The sequence below is a fragment of the Phyllostomus hastatus genome, unplaced genomic scaffold (assembly GCF_019186645.2).
Source record: "Phyllostomus hastatus isolate PE091 unplaced genomic scaffold, TTU_PhHast_1.1 phas_scaffold_60, whole genome shotgun sequence".
Classification (NCBI taxonomy): domain Eukaryota; kingdom Metazoa; phylum Chordata; class Mammalia; order Chiroptera; family Phyllostomidae; genus Phyllostomus; species Phyllostomus hastatus.
Window position 1 is genome coordinate 17,747,924 of NW_025334038.1, and position 18,313 is coordinate 17,766,236.

The window sequence follows — 18,313 nt, forward strand, 5'->3', positions numbered from 1 at the left end:
CTGGAGCCCTCCCATGACATTTCAGAACCAAACACCTGGTGGCTGGCTTCAGATCACACCAGAGAACCACCCAAACAGCTCCATAAACAACATACCCAAAGGGAAGACTCAGCAGGCACAGGAGCCCTGCCAAACAAATCCTGCTTCATGTGATCAGCCTCTGTATAGCAGCTCATCTGCTGTAGTCACTGCCATTCCTCACTGCCAGTCAGCCTGAGGGTAAATCCCACCCACTACCATGCAAACAGCAATCAAGACTCAACTACAACAAAAGAGCACACACAGTCCTCACAAAGGGACACTCCTGGAGCATCTGGCTCAGGTGACCTGGGATTCTGTGCCACTGGGCCCTGTAGGACACCTACTACATAAAGTCACCCTACCAAGACTGTGGGACAAAGAAGATATACTTGATACATAGAAACAAACATAGAAAGACAATCAAAATGAAGAGACAAAGAAACTTCATTGGGACAAAACTACAGAAAAAGAACTGAACAAAATAGAGGCAAACAATCTTTCAGATACAGAGTTCAAAACACTGGTTATAAAGATGCTCAATGAACTTAGGGGAAGAATAAATGAATTCAGTGAGAACTTACACAAAGAGATAGAAACCATAAAAAGGACCAGTGATAAATGAGGAATACAACAACTGAGATGAAGAATAAATTAGAGGAAATCAACATCAGATTAGATGAAGCAGAGGATGGAATCAGCAATTTGGAAGACAAGTTAGCAGAAAACATCCAACTGGAGCAGCGAAAACAAAAAAAATAGCATAAAAAATCAGGATGGTTTAAAGGACCTCTGGGACAACATGAAGCACTACAAATTCACATTGTAGAGGTCCCAGAAGAAGACAAAGAACAAGAGGTTGAAAACCTATTTGAAGATATAATGACAGAAAACTTTCATAACCTGTCAAAGGAAATAGACACACAAGTCCAGGAAGCTCAGAGAATTCCAAGGAAGATGAACCTAAAGAAACCCACACTAAGACACATCATACTTAAAATTCCACAAGTCAAAGACAAAGGGAGAATCTTAAAAGCAGCAAGAGAAAGAGTTACCTACAAAGAAACTCCCATAAGAGTGTCAGCTGATTTCTCAACAGAAACCTTGCAGGCCAGAAGGGCTTGACATGAAATATTGAAAGTGAGGAAAAGCAAATCCTACAATCAAGATTACTCTAATGAGCAAAGCTATCATTTAAAATTGAAAGAGAAATAAAGAGCTTCCCAGACAAGGAAAAGCTAAAGGAGTTCATCACCACCAGATCAGTATTATAAGATATGTTCAATGGACTTTAAGAGGAACAAAAATAAAGATAAAAAATGAATAATAAAAATGGCAGTAACAACATACCTATCAATAATAACTTTAAATATAAATGATTAAATGATTCAATCAAAAGACAAGGTGGCTGAATGGATAAGAAAACAAAACTCATACTTATGCTGCCTACAAGAGACCTACTTCAGATCAAAGGACACACAGACTGAAGTAAAGGGATGGAAAAAGATATTTCATGCAAATGAATATGAAAAATAAAAGTCTGGATACTAATAATTATGTCAGACAAGAGATTCAAAAAATTAAAAATAGAACTACCATATGACCCAGCAATCCCCATTTTCTTAGCCAAAGAAATCCAAACAGTAACATGAAAAGATATATGCATTCCTATGTTCACTGAAGCATTATTTGCAATAGCCAATATATGAAAGTAACCTAAGTGCCCATTGATAGACAAATGTATAAAGATGTATATATACACAATGGAATATTACTTGGCCATGAAAAGAATGAAATCTTACCATTTATGACAATATGGGTGGACCTAGAGGGTATTATGCTAAGTGAAATAAGTCAGACAGAGAAAGACAAATACCACATGATCTCATTTATGTATGCAATCTGAGAAAGCAAAATAAATGAACAATCAAAATAGAAACCAGCTCATAGATGCAGAGAAAAAAAACAAATTGTTCTGGAAGGGAGGGGTTTAGGGGAATGGATGAGAAAGGTGAAGAGATTATGAAGTATAAGCTGGCAGCTAAAAAATAGTCACAGGGATGCAAAGTATAGCATAGATAATATTGTCAATAATATTTTAATAACATTGTATAGTGCCAAGTAGATACTAGACTTATTGGAGAATCACTTTGCAAGTTAAATAAATGTCTACCACTGTACTGCACACCTGACACAAACATAATATTGAATGTCAAGTATAGTTGAAATTAAAAAAAATAAAAAGACTTGATTATAAAAAACTGCATTCTTAGCATATACCTTGTTTTGATTCCTAGTGTGTGCTTTGTTTCCTTAGTCAAACAGTCCAGTAAATTTTTTCCCCTTACCTACTCACCATCATCCCCATCCCCGGGAATTAGGAATAAATAAACCAATGAGAAGTGATCCTCTGCTACTGATCTAATGACTTTGAGGTAGAGTGAGCTATCCTGGATTTTAATGAACTGGGTCAACAGGAGTTTATTCAATGTTATTCAACTCTAATGACTTTCTCTGTTGATTAAACAATCAAAGTTGGGGATGCAGAATAGTTAAGCCATGTTTTTATAGGGATTGCTAGTATTATGTCAGTCTCACCCACATTCTTTCCTAGGGAAAATACCAACTTTGGAAAGATAAATGAGAGAAAAGGGAGCACAGAGGGGGTGCTGCTATGTCCTACTTTGACTATGAAACCCTAATAACTGACCCATTTTCGGTTTGAGAATGTCTGGTTTTAAAATGACACCAATTAGATGGACATGTATAGGTGGGTTAGGGATATGTGGATAAGCCGTTTCTTGAACTTTCTATTAAGGTGAGAAGCCTAGGAGCCATACACAGCAATAAAGCAAGAGATGTGTGGAAGCAACATACAATGAATGCATGAATCCCAAGGTCTTGCCCAGCTCTACATGAAAAGATTCAGAGCTGATCACATGAAACATTTATAGAAATGAAATTGAAAAGGAGACAAGGAACTTACCAAAGGGGGATGAAAAGTGGATAAAAGCAATACATTGGACTTTTTTTTAGTTTAATAATCATATAATCTTTGCAGGGAAACAACAGAAATAAAACTGACATGAATTATCCATACCCTGTAAGTCATTCAGAAAATGTCTTGGGGTAAGAATACAGTACTTTGAGTTAAGTGTAGCTCTGAGAAGCACATTCTCTATCCCCAGTGGGCAGGCTGCAGATAGGTTGGGGAAGGCTTTTTCTCATGCCTGGCCTTTACGCTCCCACTCAGGCCATCACATTGAGTCTTTCTCATCAATTGTTGTGTTACACAATACAGCCCATCTCTTTTTCTTCTTATTTTCCTATGTCTCTTTCCTTTTCCCTGTTCCTTGCTGCTGTTTCTAGTTTTGACTTTTTATTTCAGTACCGAATGACCTTTTGTTGTCAATAAATCATTAAAACATTCCAAAGGAAAAATTTCCTCTCCTTGCACTCTTTGTTAATTATAGAAAATTACTGTTTTTAAAGCATCATTAATAAATAACCTACGAGCATAATGAATAAAGAAAAGAAATGAGCATTAAGTCCTTCAAAGTTCGATTAAGACAATTCTTTCAAAGAAACATGCATAATCACATAGCAACAGTAAAGGAAAATGAAAAACCCATGGGATGGGTTGTGGAAGAAAGACTAGAGAATGGATAAAGAGTTTCTACAGAGGCAGAGGGGAAGGTCCCTGGGCCTTGCACTGGAGACCATGGCTGCTGAGGGAGCATTGGAGGAGAGCCAGGCCAGTGATAGAAACCTAGAGGCTCCCTCCCCTCCTAGAGCAGGAAAGTCCCAGAACTGTGTCAGGAGATACCTGGATGAAAAAGTCGCTGGGGGGATAAAAAGACAGTAAGTGACACACAGCCCATGGTGCATCCTGTCTGGGGCAGCAGTCACTGGCTGCGACAGAACCAGAAAAATTGAGGAGCTGGGTGACACCTGAAGCTGGGAGAAGAGAAAAGCTATGACTGGCCATGACCCAGACTCTGGACTGCTCAGAGAGTTGGACTGGGTGGAAACCTGGGTGCTTGTTAGGAGTAGCAGAAGGCACCCAACGGGACTTTTCTCAAAAGGAGAACTGAGCTGCTATGTAGGGACTGCATGTGTGGTGGCCAGGCCAGCAAAGTGGGAGGCATGTGAGTGCAATTTGCTCCTACTTAGTGCACCTCATGGACTGATCAAAGGGTTACAAAACAAGGTGGACTATTGGCACTGGCCTGGTGTAAATATACAGAGTTGAGAGTGAGGGCAGCACAAGTGCCCTGAGGGCCTGGGCTGGAAACCTGGCACCTGTGATTATTGTAGCCCAGACTGAGCCCCCATCCTTGCAGAACCACAGGAAAGAAAAAAAAAACAGCCCAGCCCCCCTCTGCCTGCAGGGTCTGGGAAGACCTGCAAAACTGGCGTGTTAGGTTTAAAGTCAGCAGGAGGCTCTTTTTCTCTTTTCTTAAGAGTAAGACAATAAGATCTGGAGCTGTGAGAAAAGTGGAGGTGGATCCAGAAAGAAGTCAGAAGGCAAACACCAACAGCTGGGACAGATTTCACTTTGCTCCTTCAGAACTTGCATGCTTTTAAAAAATTTCTCTTATTTCTATCTAAATAGTTTATTTTGTTTTATTTGTTTTTATTGTTTGGTTTGTTTTTTTAAATTCTCCTTTTCATATAGCATTTTAATATTTCTTCTTTCACTTCACTCATATTCCAAATAATCTTGGTCATTTACTTTTTATTCTTTTTATTCAGATTATACATTTCTTATCATACTGCTGTTATTCCAAATCCCACACAACACTCACCCCTGGTCTTAATCCATCTCACCATCTTCCTGAGCTTTATTACTGTTGTGGTTAACTTTATTTTCTCTCACACTATGCCAAGTTTCTATCCCTTACTCTCACTATTTCTCTTCCATCTAACCTTGTATAAGTGCTCTTCTTTCTTAAGTCAGCTCACATTCTTTTTCCCTTCTAATAAGAGTCTTATTTCTTTTACCCCTTTTATAAACAGTGGCCAGTTGGATGGAATATCACAGTCATTGCTGTACTTCTCCAAAGGAACTCCTACTTGTTCAGTACTTATTTGTACTTTAAATCCCATTGAATACTCTCCTGCTGTCTTACTCCATTTCACCTTTTCCCTGTCCCTGATCAGTTGAGTGAGGAATTTTACTTCATTGTTTTCTCTCTCCTCCTTTTTTCATTTTCTCTCAAACTGGGCTTTACTTTTTACTTTTATTAGTAGGCTTCCCCATTCTCTCAAAATCATTTTTCTTTACTGTAGTCATCTCATAATCACTTTTCACTTCTCTTCAACATTTTTATCCTCATTCTACCTTTGGTTAAACTTCATTTGGTGGTCATTGTTATTGAGCCAGTTGTGGTTTTTCTGCAGTTTTGCTCCCATTGGTCCAGTACGCTTTCAGTTTTACTTTAAACCTCATAGCATATGCTTCCTTCTTACCCCATTGTTCCCATCATCTTTTTATGTTTTACTTAAGTGGTAAATTTTGTTCTCTCCATTTCTTCACCTCAGTTCTATCCCAATTCTCATCAATTATCCTCCCTCTTAACACACACCATTTTCCCTTGTTTTAGTCATCTCATATTCCATTTGTCAGATCTTATAATATCTGCAATCTCTCTTCACCTTTATTACTTTTAGTTCAATTGCAGTTGAGATTGCTGATGTGGCAGAGTTGTTATTTTTGCTGTTATAGGTTTGGTTGTCTGGTAATACTGCTTTGTTAACCAACACTGGAACAATAATACACAAGACAACTTGGGAGTTGTGAATACCAGTAAACATGCTAGAGGGGAGAACCCACCAACAAAGGAGCCACCAACAGGTAAAGCCCAAGTACAATAAGAGAGCCCACCCAAACAAAGGAAAGGGAAACCCTAGAGCATCCAGACAAGGAGATCAAAGAGACTGCACCACTGAGTCCCACAGAACCCCTACCACAGAAGGTCATCTACAAAGACAGCTGGAAAAGCAGAGCATCTGGAATGGCAGAAACAAACAAAAAGAGTCATCTAAAATGGGGAGACAAAGAAAGAACCCACAAGCAAAGGGAATAGAAGATTCCCCAGTAAAAGAGCTAAATGAAATAAATGGAGGCAAGAAAATGATCAGATATAGAATTCAAAAGAGTGGTTATAAGAATGCTCAAGGAACTCAGTGTCAACTACAGAGAACTGAATGGTAACTACAACAGCATGAAAAAAGAAACAGAAACTATAAACAAGAACCAGGAAGAAAAGAATATAATATCTAAAATTAAAAAATACACTAGAATGAATTACAAGCTGACTGGATGAAGTAGAGGACCAAATTAATGAGCTGGAAGACAAGGCAGAAAAAAAAATACCTAGATGGAGCAAAAAAACTAAAAAAAAAAAAAAAAAGAAAACTTAAGGGAATTTCAGGAACACATGATATGCAACAACATTTGAATCATAGGAATACCAGAAGGAGAAGAGAAGGAGCAAGGGATAGAAAGCCTGTTTGAAAAAATAATGACAGAAAGAGAGACTTCTGGCCAAGATGGAGGCATAGGTGGACACACCGTACCTCCATGCACAACCAAGATTGGAACAACAACAATTTAGAGGTAGAATAACACCTAGAACTGATAGAAAATTTATCTGAATGGAAGTCGGACAGCCAAGAAGTTGAAATAGACCCATTTATCTAGACCGGTAGGAGGGGTGGAGACGAGCAGCCAGGCATGGGTCTTGGCGCGGAGAACAGGGAGAATTGGGCACGTAAGACAACTGGGAGTGCGTAAGGCATCTGGGGTGCACAAGATCGCAGCAGGTGGACCCTGAGTATGCAAGTGGCAGCTGGCAGACCCAGTGAGGCACAAGTGTAGAGCAGGGCAGAGCACACAACCCAGGATCCCAGGGAAGGGACTGAGGTCCCACGGAGAACAGAGCTACTGCCATTATTCCCTCTCGACCCCACCCTCACATACAACATCACAATCTAGCAACTGGGGTGCCCAGCCCTGGTGAACACCTAAGGCTCTGCCCTTCACGGTAACAGGAGTGACCAGACCCCCCCCCCACCCCCCAAAAAAAAAGAGAGAGAGAGGTGGCTCAAACAGAAGAACAAATCAGTGCCCCAGAACTCATCCTTCTGAGCAACCAAGAGATAGCTAACCTATCAGATGCACAGTTCAAAACACTGGTGATCAGGAAGCTCACAGAATTGGCTGATTTTGGTCACAAATTAGATGAACAAATGCAGGTTACCATAAAAGAAATGAAGGAAAATGTGCAGGGAACCAATAGTGATGGGAAGGAAACTGGGACTCAAAACAATAGAGGGGACCAGAAGGAAAAAAGAAACAAACAGGAAAGAATGGAGAAATAAGAATTCCAAAAACAACAACAACAACAACAATGAGGAGAAGCTTAGGAACCTCCAGGACATCTTTAAACAATCCAACACCCGAATTATAGGGGTACCAGCAGGGTAAGAGGAAGAGCAACAGATTGAAAACATATTTGAACAAATAATAAAGGAGAACTTCCCCATTCTGGCAAAGGAAATAGATTTCCAGGAAGTCCAGGAAACTCAGAGTCCCAAAGAAGTTGGACCCAAGAAGAAACACACCAAGGCACATCATAATTACATTATCCAAGGTAAAAATGAAGAGAGAATCCTAGAAGCAGCAAGAGATAAGGGGACAGTCACCTACAAAGGAGTTCCCATCAGACTGTCAGCTGATTTCTCAAAAGAGACCTTACAAGCAAGAAGGGGCTGGAAAGAAGTATCCCAAGTCATGAAAGACAAGGACCTATATCCCAGATTACTCTATCCAGCAAAGCTTTCATTTAGAATGGAAGGGCAGATAAAGTGCTTCTCAGATAAGGTCAAGTTAAAGGAGTTCATCATCACCAAGCCCTTATTTTATGAAATGTTAAAGGGACTTATCTAAGAAAAGAAGATAAAAAAAATGTATAGTAAGACAGCAAACTCACAATTATTAATGACCACACCTAAAGCAAAACCAAAAGAAACTAAGCAAACAACTAGAACAGGAACAGAACCACAGAAATGGAGATCACATGGAGGGCTGGCAACAGGGGAGTGGGAGGAGGAGAGAGGGGGAAAAGGTACAGAGAATAAGTAGCATAGATGGTAGGTAGAAAATAGACAGGGGGAGGGCAAGAATAGTATGAGAAATGTAGAAGCTAAAGAACTTATAAGTGTGACACATGGACATGAACTAAAGGCGGGGGAAGTGGGTGGGAGAGGGTGTACAGGGTGGAGGGGGGTGAAGTGGGGAAATGGGACAACTGTAACAGCATAATCAATAAAATATATTAAAAAAAGAAGAAAAAGAAAAAATAATGACAGAAAGCTTCCCTAACCTGGAGAGGGAAAAAGCCATGCAAGTTCAGGAAGCACAGAGGGTCCTAATCAAGATGAACTCAAAGAGGACTATTCCAAGACACAGCATAATTAAAATGCCAAATTTCAAAGACAAAGATAGAATCTTAAAGGCAGCAAGGGAGAAATAGGAAGTAACATGCAAGGGAGTCCTGATAAGACCAGCAGCTGATATCTCAACAGAAACACTACAAGCCAGAAGGGAATAGGGAGAAATATTCCAAGCAATGAAAAGCAAAGGCTTGAAACCAAGACTACTCTACCCAGGAAAGCTCTAATTAAAATGGAGGGTGAAATAAGAAGTTTCTCAGACAAAAGAAGACTAAAAAATATACCTCCACCAAACCAGCATTGCAAGATATACTAAAGGGACTGCTTAAAGAAGAGGAAGAAAAAGAGAAAGAGAGGAACACAGGTGCAAAGGGGGTAAAATGACAATGAATAAGTACCTATCAATAATAACCTTAAATGTAAATGGATTAAATGGTTTTTTTGAATTTAGTTTTTCTAAATCTATGTGGTTCATTGAAAGCCTATCCTCCGCCCCCCCCCCCCCCACCCAAAAAAGAAGAAAGCCTGAGGCCTTGGTGACTTCTAAAATTAAGTTAGGCTTCTACACTTGTGGCTGGGTTATGAGCACATGGTAGGAATTTACACAGTGGTTTGGATTGTGCCAGAAGCTGTGGAATTGCTCAATTCAGCTTGAGTTTAGGTAGAATGACCCATTTATGAAAGATTTTACACTTTGGGCAGGGACTAGAGTATGAGCTGTCTCTCTCTGTCTCTCTTTCTCTCTCTCTCTCTCTCTGTCAAACCTCTCTAAACAACTCTAGCATATTTGATTAGTTTGAAAATGTTCCTTGGAAGACATCTAGGTAATCCAAAACAATTTTATACTCTGAGTTATAGACTCATATTTGGAAGGAACCATTAAGATAATCTATTCCAGGATGTGATCAGGTAGCCCAGTTGGTTAGAGCATTGTCCCTATACACCAATGTTATGGGTTTGATCCCCAGTCAAGGCACATACAAAAAGCAACCAATGAATGCATAAATAAATAAAACAAATCAATGTTTAAAAAATTCATTTCCCCCTCTCTCTTAAAATCAATTAAAAAACCCCAAAACAAAAACTACCTGCACTCATACCCTTTGTGACAGCATGGATGAAATGGGAAAATATTATGCTAAGTGAAATCAGCCAGGAGGTGAAAGACAAATACCATGTTATCTCACTTATAAGTGGAACCTACTCAACAGAACAAAAAAGCAAGTAAATTAGAAGCAGAGACATGGAAATAAAGAACAAATTGATAGTGACCAGATGGGAGGGTAACAGGGGAAAGAAAGGGAAGGGTCAAGTCAAGGAAAATGTATAAAGGACCCACGGACAAAGACAACAGTGAGGGTGGAGGGTTGAATGTAGGAGATCGGGGTAGGCAGGGCAGGGCCGGGCAGGGGAGAGTATTGGGGGAAAAATAGGGACAACTATAATTGAATAACAATAAAAAAAAAGAAAAATTTATTCCATCTACTCAGTTGATTTCTAAGAATCTCCTTTGCAACATTCCAGGCCAAAGATCATACAGTCTTCAATTCCCCCAGACATCCCACTTCCCCTTATGTTGAGACAAAAAGGCGTTACCTTGAACATTTCATTCATGGGTGTTATTTCCTTGTGGCCACACTAAGTATTATAATCCATGATGAAACTTCATATATTTGAAAATAATTCTTATTGTCTCCTTGTATGTTTTTCTCCTGCAGGTGAAATTGGAACTTCCTGCTCTCTTGGGATGATTTGGGTCCCCTTACCATTATAATCTGCCTGTTCTAAAGGTACTCTAGTTTATCAACATCCCATGACAGAACCGAATATAATGTTCAGAGTATGGGCTAATCCAACACTGAGTGAGTAGTATAAAAATAAAATTCTATGCTTTTAAAGCATACTAAAATTGACTTTATTGGAAAACACATTTTGCAACTGCTTATCTGTGTTTCTATTTTCTGCCTGCATAAACTTCCCTTCTAGCTACCTAGGAGTCTGTCCTAGCTACAACGAATCTTTGAAAAGTGCTCTTTACAAATTAATCAGCTATTTCCAATAGCAACTATAATGGTCTCTTTCAGTCCTTATTCTTCTTGAAGTCTTGGCTATCCTCTAATCACCATTTGTTTTTGAAACTCATTCATTATACAGGTTTTCCCTGTATCTTCCTATCTTAGTTAATTTTCTTCAACCTATTATATAACACAGGTTTAGTTCTTGCACCTGTACTATCTCCGCTTCTGCTAGCTCTGTACTTGCTCCTTTGGGGAGTTCCTTCCTCTTATGGCTTCATTTGTTACCTCTATTGGACTGACTCCAGATCTCTCCCAAATAAGTATTATTATTTGTCCCTTCAAACTCAACAATTTGTTGTTCCTTCCCTGTCCCACAAACTAGTTCCTAGTTTGTTATTGATTTTCTGTCACCCAGTTTCAAAAGTTGAGTCAGCAATTTTTCTTTCCCTTATCTTATGTAGTAAGTCATTATGTAGTAGTGATTCTTCATTGAAAAATTTATCTAATCCTTCTATTTATTCTCTTTCCATCACTTACTGTTCCAAGCACCTCCTAACTATATTTACTACTTATGAAGTTTCTCCTTTTTAATCTATTTTGCACAATCACAAAATTAATGTTTTTAGTAATGCAACCATATTCACTTTATTCTCTTTCACAAATACCCCAGAAAGCTTCCAGTTGCCTGATGAATATAATACAAATTCCAGGTTTGTTTTTCAAATCCTTTCAGAATCTTCTTCTAACCCGCCTTTTCAAAATTATACCCCAGAATACTTCTCATGAGCCTGCTGCAACAATTCAGTTCCACATTTCCCCTAGAGCACAGCACAGCAGTCCTCACTCCCTTTGCCTTTCTTCTGCTCTTTCTACATCATGAGCATAGTGACATCTTATCCATCTTTGAGACATGTCACATATCACCATTCCCTTCCCCATGAAGGTAACCCCTTTACCTTCTTATTCCAAGAGGTTGCTAACTTTTATTATACTCTGTCCATCTAAACTACATTTTGACACTTACATTTTATTTTTTCAAAAATTGTCATATCACTATATACAGGGTCTGGCAGAAGTAGCACCACTGAGTATGGTTGGTAGGTTATGTGAATGTCTCGCATGAGATGGATAGCAATTGGAACAATTCACTTAAAATGTCATATGGTATGTGTGAGTGTGATATTGTTATGTTACAGTATTACATGCTTATGATTTTGTAATAAAAGATTTTTATGTAATAAATAAGGACATTATTTGTGCTGGACCCCTGTATGTTACAAACTATTTGATTCCAGGGACTCTGATTTATAATTTTTCTGTATACTCCTTATTGCTAGAACATTAGGCCTATCATGAAAAAGTTGTTGGCCCACCATGAAAAGTTATATATTACAGAGATATGATGTTTGTTAAAAATTTATTATACTTCTATTTAATCAAAATGTTTTATTTTAGAAAGTTTCCAGTCATTTTGACTAAGTAATATAAATATCAACTTATAACACAGATGGATGGAAACTGAGGTTTGTGGCTGAGAGATCTAAAAATGGTGAAACTTCTAAAAAGTAGAAACTCTGCAGATGTAGAGATTAAAAGAATTCTATAATTACAATCCAGTTAAGCAGTGCTTGGGATATTACTTGTATCTGGAGGATGGGAACCATAACAATCATTTGTCTTATGGGCTTTTATTTGTCTTTACTCTTTCTCTTTTTGTTGTACTTCTTTCTTTTCCTTGCCTTGCCCCTCTTTTGAAGCTTCTGTTTTTTTACCCTTGGCTTGTGGTTCTTTCTTTCCTTTAGCTTTGACTTTTTTTCCACCACTTGTCTTCTTTTTGGCTTCATTTTCTTTTGCATCTTCATTCTTTCCTGCATCTCCCTTTTCTTTGTCCTGGTTTCCTTTATCTTCAGAATTCTTGTTTTCTACTTGAGATTCTTGTCCTTGTGGTTTTCCAGCCTCACTGTCCTTTACTTGAGGTTCCTGTCCTTGTGGTATTTTGGATTCACCCTCTTTTACTTGAGATTCTTGTCCTTGTGGTTTTCCAGCCTCACTGTCCTTTACTTGAGGTTCTTGTCCTTGTGGTATTTTGGGCTCACTCTCTTTTACTTGAGATTCTTGTCCTTGTGGTTTTCCAGCCTCACTGTCCTTTACTTGAGGTTCTTGTCCTTGTGGTATTTTGGACTCACTCTCTTTTACTTGAGATTCTTGTCCTTGTGGTTTTCCAGCCTCACTGTCCTTTACTTGAGGTTCTTGTCCTTGTGGTATTTTGGACTCACTCTCTTCTACTTGAGCTTCCTGTCTTTTTGGCATTTCCATGTCACTCTCCTTTACCTTGGCCTTCATTCCCATCTTGTCTTTCTCCAACTCAATGCCTTTTGCTGCATGCATCAATGACTTATCAGAATCTGTGAATAAGATTTCCTTCTTTAGTGCTTCCTTGTTTTCTTCTTGGCTACCCTTAGGCTTTGAAGTGCCTCCACGTTTTAGAATCGGGGCTCTGGGACCTGATATTTTTGCAAGTTCTCCATCCATGTAACCTGGAAATATAACTGAACACACAGCAGAAGTGCACAATTCAGATAAGTACTTTCTCTTTATTTCTACTTTCCCCCAGATACTGGTTTCTTTTTTTTTTTTGCCTTAAAATTTATAGACTTTAGTTTTTGCTGAAAATATAAAATGGTGGAACACTACACATAAAATTATATTAAGTATTGATAACATTCCAGATTTTTTTCAATAAATTGGATGATTAATGAAAGAAAAGGTAAAATGTAGTATAAATGAGGTGACATTTGTTCAGTATGTTATAGCTAATGAATAATGCTTAATAGCTAGAGAAGGATGTATTCTGAAAGGAAATAAAACTTATTTTTAGAAAAAATTGTGGAAAGAAGAAATATTGTTTCTTAAAATAGAAAAAGAAAGCTCAAAATATATTTTTCATATTGAATAAAAGCACATCTCATTATACAGAAGAAGTAATAGTTCTAGCTGATATTTATTAAGTGCTTACCACACATCAGGTACTCGCTATTCTGAGCAATTTACATGTATTAACTCGTTTAATCCTCATAATGACCATATAGGGTAAGTACTGTTTTCCTCCCCATTTTACAGATGAAAAAACTGAGGCACAGAAAGTTTAAATAAATGTGAATATGGTCATAATAGCAGGTGGTGAAACTTGGATTTGAACCTGATAGACTCCAGAGTTCAGCTTTAACCACTACCAGACTGTTTCTTGCAATATCTGCTAACTTACTTTATAAAAATTTCAGGTCCCTTTTGTCTTGTATAGGTACATCTGTTCTGCTATGTCTTATTTCTGTGTTACCTAATAAATTTGAATTTGTTAGCTAGCTTCTCCTATTTTTATTTTTAAAAAGATTTTATTCATAATTTTAGAGAGAGGGGAAAGAAAGGAGAAAGAGAGGGAGAGAAACATCTATGTGCAGAGAAACATTGACTGGTTGCCTCTTTCATGCCTCCAACTGCGGACCTGGCCTGCAACCCAGGCAACTGCCCTGACCAGGAACCGACCGACACTTTAATTCGAAGACCGGTGCTCAAACCACTGAGCCACACAATCCAGGGCTAGCTTCTGCTATTTCCAAATTTTTATTTTATCATTATTACTTTTTAGTGATCTGATTCTTTGAATTAAGAAAAAAAAAAGAATATCTGTGCTACCAAGGAGAATTGTGTGGATTTGTACTATGGAGCCAAGTTATGTCTTGCTTTAAAAAAAAAAAAATATATATATATATATATATATATATAAATGGAACCTAATCAACAAAACAAATAAGCAAGCAAAATAGAACCAGAAACATGGAGTGAAAAACAAACTGACAGTGACTGGAGGGGAGGGGGATAACAGGGGAAAGAAGGAGAAGGATCAAGTCAAAGAACATGTATAAAGGACACCTGTACAAAGACAATGCATGGGGAGGGTGGGAGGATTGAATGTGGGAAGTGTGGGGTGGGTAGGGCAAGAGAGAGCAATGGTAGAAAAATGGGGACAACTGTAATTGAACAATAGTTAAAAAAATTTTAAAAATATAACATTTAATATTAATATAGTAGAAAGAATCCTAAATTTAAAAGCTGAATAAGAACACCTGGATTTAGTATTTCTGTTAACAGGGTTTATTTGGGTAAATTAGTTAATCTCCAAATGCTCCTTATACATAGTCTGCTATGCCCACTTTTTAGAGTTATTTATGTATTCTGGACAGATAGTTTAAGGAGGATGGCCTCTAGAGAGAGACCGGTTCAAACCTTGGCTCCACACTTAACTAGCTGGGTGCCCCTGGGCAAACTTTACTTTGTTATTTGTAACATGGGAGCAATAGTAGTAGCTACTTCACAGAAGTGTTATGAGGGTTAAATAATATCATGTAAGTAAAGCACTCAGTACAGCACATGGAACATAGTAAGCTGTCAATGAATATTGGCTATTACTGCAACCAAATGAAGTAGTACAGGCAAAATCCCTCTGTGAATGTAAGACAAATTATTCTGTTTCAAACAAATAATTTAGAGGAATGATTAATTTGTATTACAGAAAGACTTCTTGCATAATAATTAATTACTTGACTTTTTAATATTAAAAACTTTTTGGTACATTCAGAGTTTGTTTGAAAAATTGTTATACACATAACTATATTTTATCAGTTGTAAAAAGTAGGACACACCTGTAATAGATCTGAAGGTAACTATAGATCTAAATGGATGTCCTAGTTCAGTGTTTTCTCTTTGGTATTTTAAACTTTTGACACCAAAATACAAATTACATTAGAAACCCTGCATTAATGCTTTTTGAAGCTTTTTGTGTATTTTCCTCATTAGTCTTGTCCAGTAAGATAAGGGTACTGACATTTTATTCTAGGCAAAGTCATTTCCATTTTTCTAATAACAATCAGTGATAATATATCCCAACCACTTCTGTATTGAGAAAAACAACCCAGAATATCTTGATATCTGTCCGCACTAACAGTGGACTCTTATTTTGTTTGAGGTGTGGCATACAGTAGAGAAGTATGTTTTTCCACTGAAGCTTCTAACTTTATGAACTCTATGAAATGTACTTCTAAACAAACTGATTTTTCTTAATATATGAATAATTTTTAGTTTCACCATCTCATGAGGTAATTTGTTTAATCTTTACTACTGTGTATACTACTACATGATCCATTTTAACCTTAATTTACCTCCTAAATAGTATAGATTTTGTCAATCAAAATTAAATATTCTAGGATTTGATGAAACAGTTTATGTTAGCTACACGTTTTCTAATGCTATAGAATTTTAAAAGAATTTTATTCTTTTCCTCACCACACTAAAAAAAAATATATCTAGTCACTTCTAATAGTATTGTCATGTCCTAATTGTTTTAGTATTTTGCCCTATATTTTCTACCTTTAACTTAATCGACAAAAATTAGATTTTCTGGGATTTATTTTTCAGGAATCTAGCTATCTGATAAAGTGAGATTCACTTTTATTTCAACTTTGCATTACGGAAGTGAGGCACAAATCATTATTCTACCAAATTCTAAGTTCCTCTTTTCCTTCTTCTAGATTTCCTTCTTCTAGATTTCTAGATGGTGCATAAACCTTGTCTTTCTCTTGGACCTCATGTACTCACTAATATATATATATTTGTAAACTTTGGCTACATGTACATTTATTGCAGGTGGTAGCTTATAGAACAAAATTCTAATAAAATTGAAAGGTTTAATCAAGACCTTGGTGATTGTCATAATGTATTCAGGCTGATTAAAAAGTTAAAATTGAAGAGATATTTTTTAATTGGGTAAGTTTTGTTAAAGCTGAAAAATATCAAGAAAGAACTATCATGTTTAATAATTCTAATTATATAATATTTAACTAATGTAGAAAATAGATCATGAGCTTTATTAGGAGACTAATCATATTATATTCTTAATCTAGTGACTGTCATGGAGAGTACAATCAAATCTAGATTGTACAAGATCTGTTAAGCATTCGAGTGATGAATCATGATAGCTCTCAGGCCACGAATCAACATTTAAAAAGATCATATACTTATTAGCTGAATATGGAGATGAGAAAATAAGGGACCCAACCTAGAGATGATGAAGCCCGATGGGCTGATTTGTTTTAAATCTTTCTTTGAACAATGAATTAAACCTTAACCTTCCTTTACTAAAAATATTAACTGGGAAGAATATGTTTGGAATATTGTCAATCAAAATATATCTTTCAAAACAAAAAATTAAAAGGTTAAACTGATTTTTTTTGTAATTATGAAAAACCGTATTTATTAAGAAGTAATCCCCTCCAGGAAGGGACTTGGCTGGCAAGCCCTTCTCATTGCCCTCTTTCTCTTTAAGGAAAGTGTAGGGAGCATGTGAGGGAGCAAACATATCACGACTGCTCTGAATGCATGTTGTTTCTTGTTCTGTAAATCAAAAGAAAATAATTCTTTTCCAACTTCACCTCCTATCCCCCAATCACAAACCCACCCCATTCTAGTGGAAATTGAGAAAGAAGAGTGCAGCTTAAAGGTGATTAAATATAGAATGTATTTCCATGTTTCTGGTTCTATTTTACTTGTTTGTTTTGTTGACTCAGTTTCACTTATTGGTGAGATCATAAGGTATTTATTTGTCTTATGAGTGGGGCAGAGGAGAGCAACAGGGAAAAAATGTGGGACAACTGTAGTCAAACAACAATAAAAAAACACAAAATATAGAACATATTTTGTGTTTGTCAATGGTTAGAATATTGGAGATGTTTGAAGTGTATCTCATTACATTTAAGTCCTTTTTCCTTCTTATGATTATATGCAGAGTTTTAAAAACTACTATTCTATTTTTTCATATAATTTTCCTGAAGAGCTGTATAATGCATTAAATAATATTCAAGAGAGAAATTTGAATTTAGGAAACAGTTAAAAGCCAAACATCAATTTAAATGGAATGTCTTTTATTTTGAAACTTTTGTGTACATTTAATTTACAGCTTCACTAGTAGATGCATATTTACATTCACAAATATTAGATTTATAGATAAGATTTCAGGAGTAATCACAAAAAAGGCATTTGTGGTCCAGTATAGGTTATAATATATTGGGGTGGAAGTTGTGTTTACTCCAGAGGCAGGAAGCCCTTTGTTTACATCCTGACACTGCTGTTTACCTACTCTTTAACTTGGGGTAAAGGTCTGAGCCAGTTTCATAATCCATGAAGTAGAGGATAATAATCCAGGCTGGGCTATTGTAAGAATAAGAGATAATTGTTTTTGAAAATAACTAGCACAATGCACAGTATATAGTAGGTGTTCAATACCTACTATCCCTCAAAGGTCAAGTTATTTAAAACACAATAGATAAGATTTTGTTCTTAATTAGTTTTTTTTCTATTAATATGTTACAGTAGGCCCTTACTTAAAACAAAAAAATTTCTAAATTACCAACAAGGAACTAATGGAATTTAGAAACCAATATTTCCTTTTTTCATTACATTTTGCAGTGAGGAGACTCTTTCAGAGTCCAGAAGGCCAGAGATTATGGCACTCTTTTTTTTTTTAAAGATTTTATTTATTTATTTTTAGAGAGGGAAGGGAGGGAGATAGAGAGAGAGAGAAACATCAATGTGCGGTTGCTGGGGGTCATAGCCTGCAACCCAGGCATGTACCCTGACTGGGAATCGAACCTGCTGCACTTTGGTTCGCAGCCCGCGCTCAATCCACTGAGCTACGCCAGCCAAGGATTATGGCACTCTTTTGTATGAACTCCACCTCCTCTGCAGCAATCTTTCCAAAAATAGTT

At 37.0% G+C, this 18,313-nt stretch overlaps 1 protein-coding gene across 1 annotated transcript in view; it reads right to left on the bottom strand.

Moving 5' to 3' along the window:
- TSBP1 (testis expressed basic protein 1) overlaps nt 1-13,519 on the bottom strand; it is a 29,217-nt gene extending 15,698 nt beyond the window's left edge. Inside the window, exons 1-2 of the mRNA XM_045825917.1 lie at nt 13,513-13,519; nt 12,269-13,033 (exon numbers count right to left, since the gene is read on the bottom strand). Coding sequence (XP_045681873.1) covers nt 12,269-13,033; nt 13,513-13,519 — 772 coding nt within the window. The remainder of the gene's footprint in view (nt 1-12,268; nt 13,034-13,512) is intronic.
- Between the last annotated feature and the right edge of the window lie 4,794 nt (nt 13,520-18,313).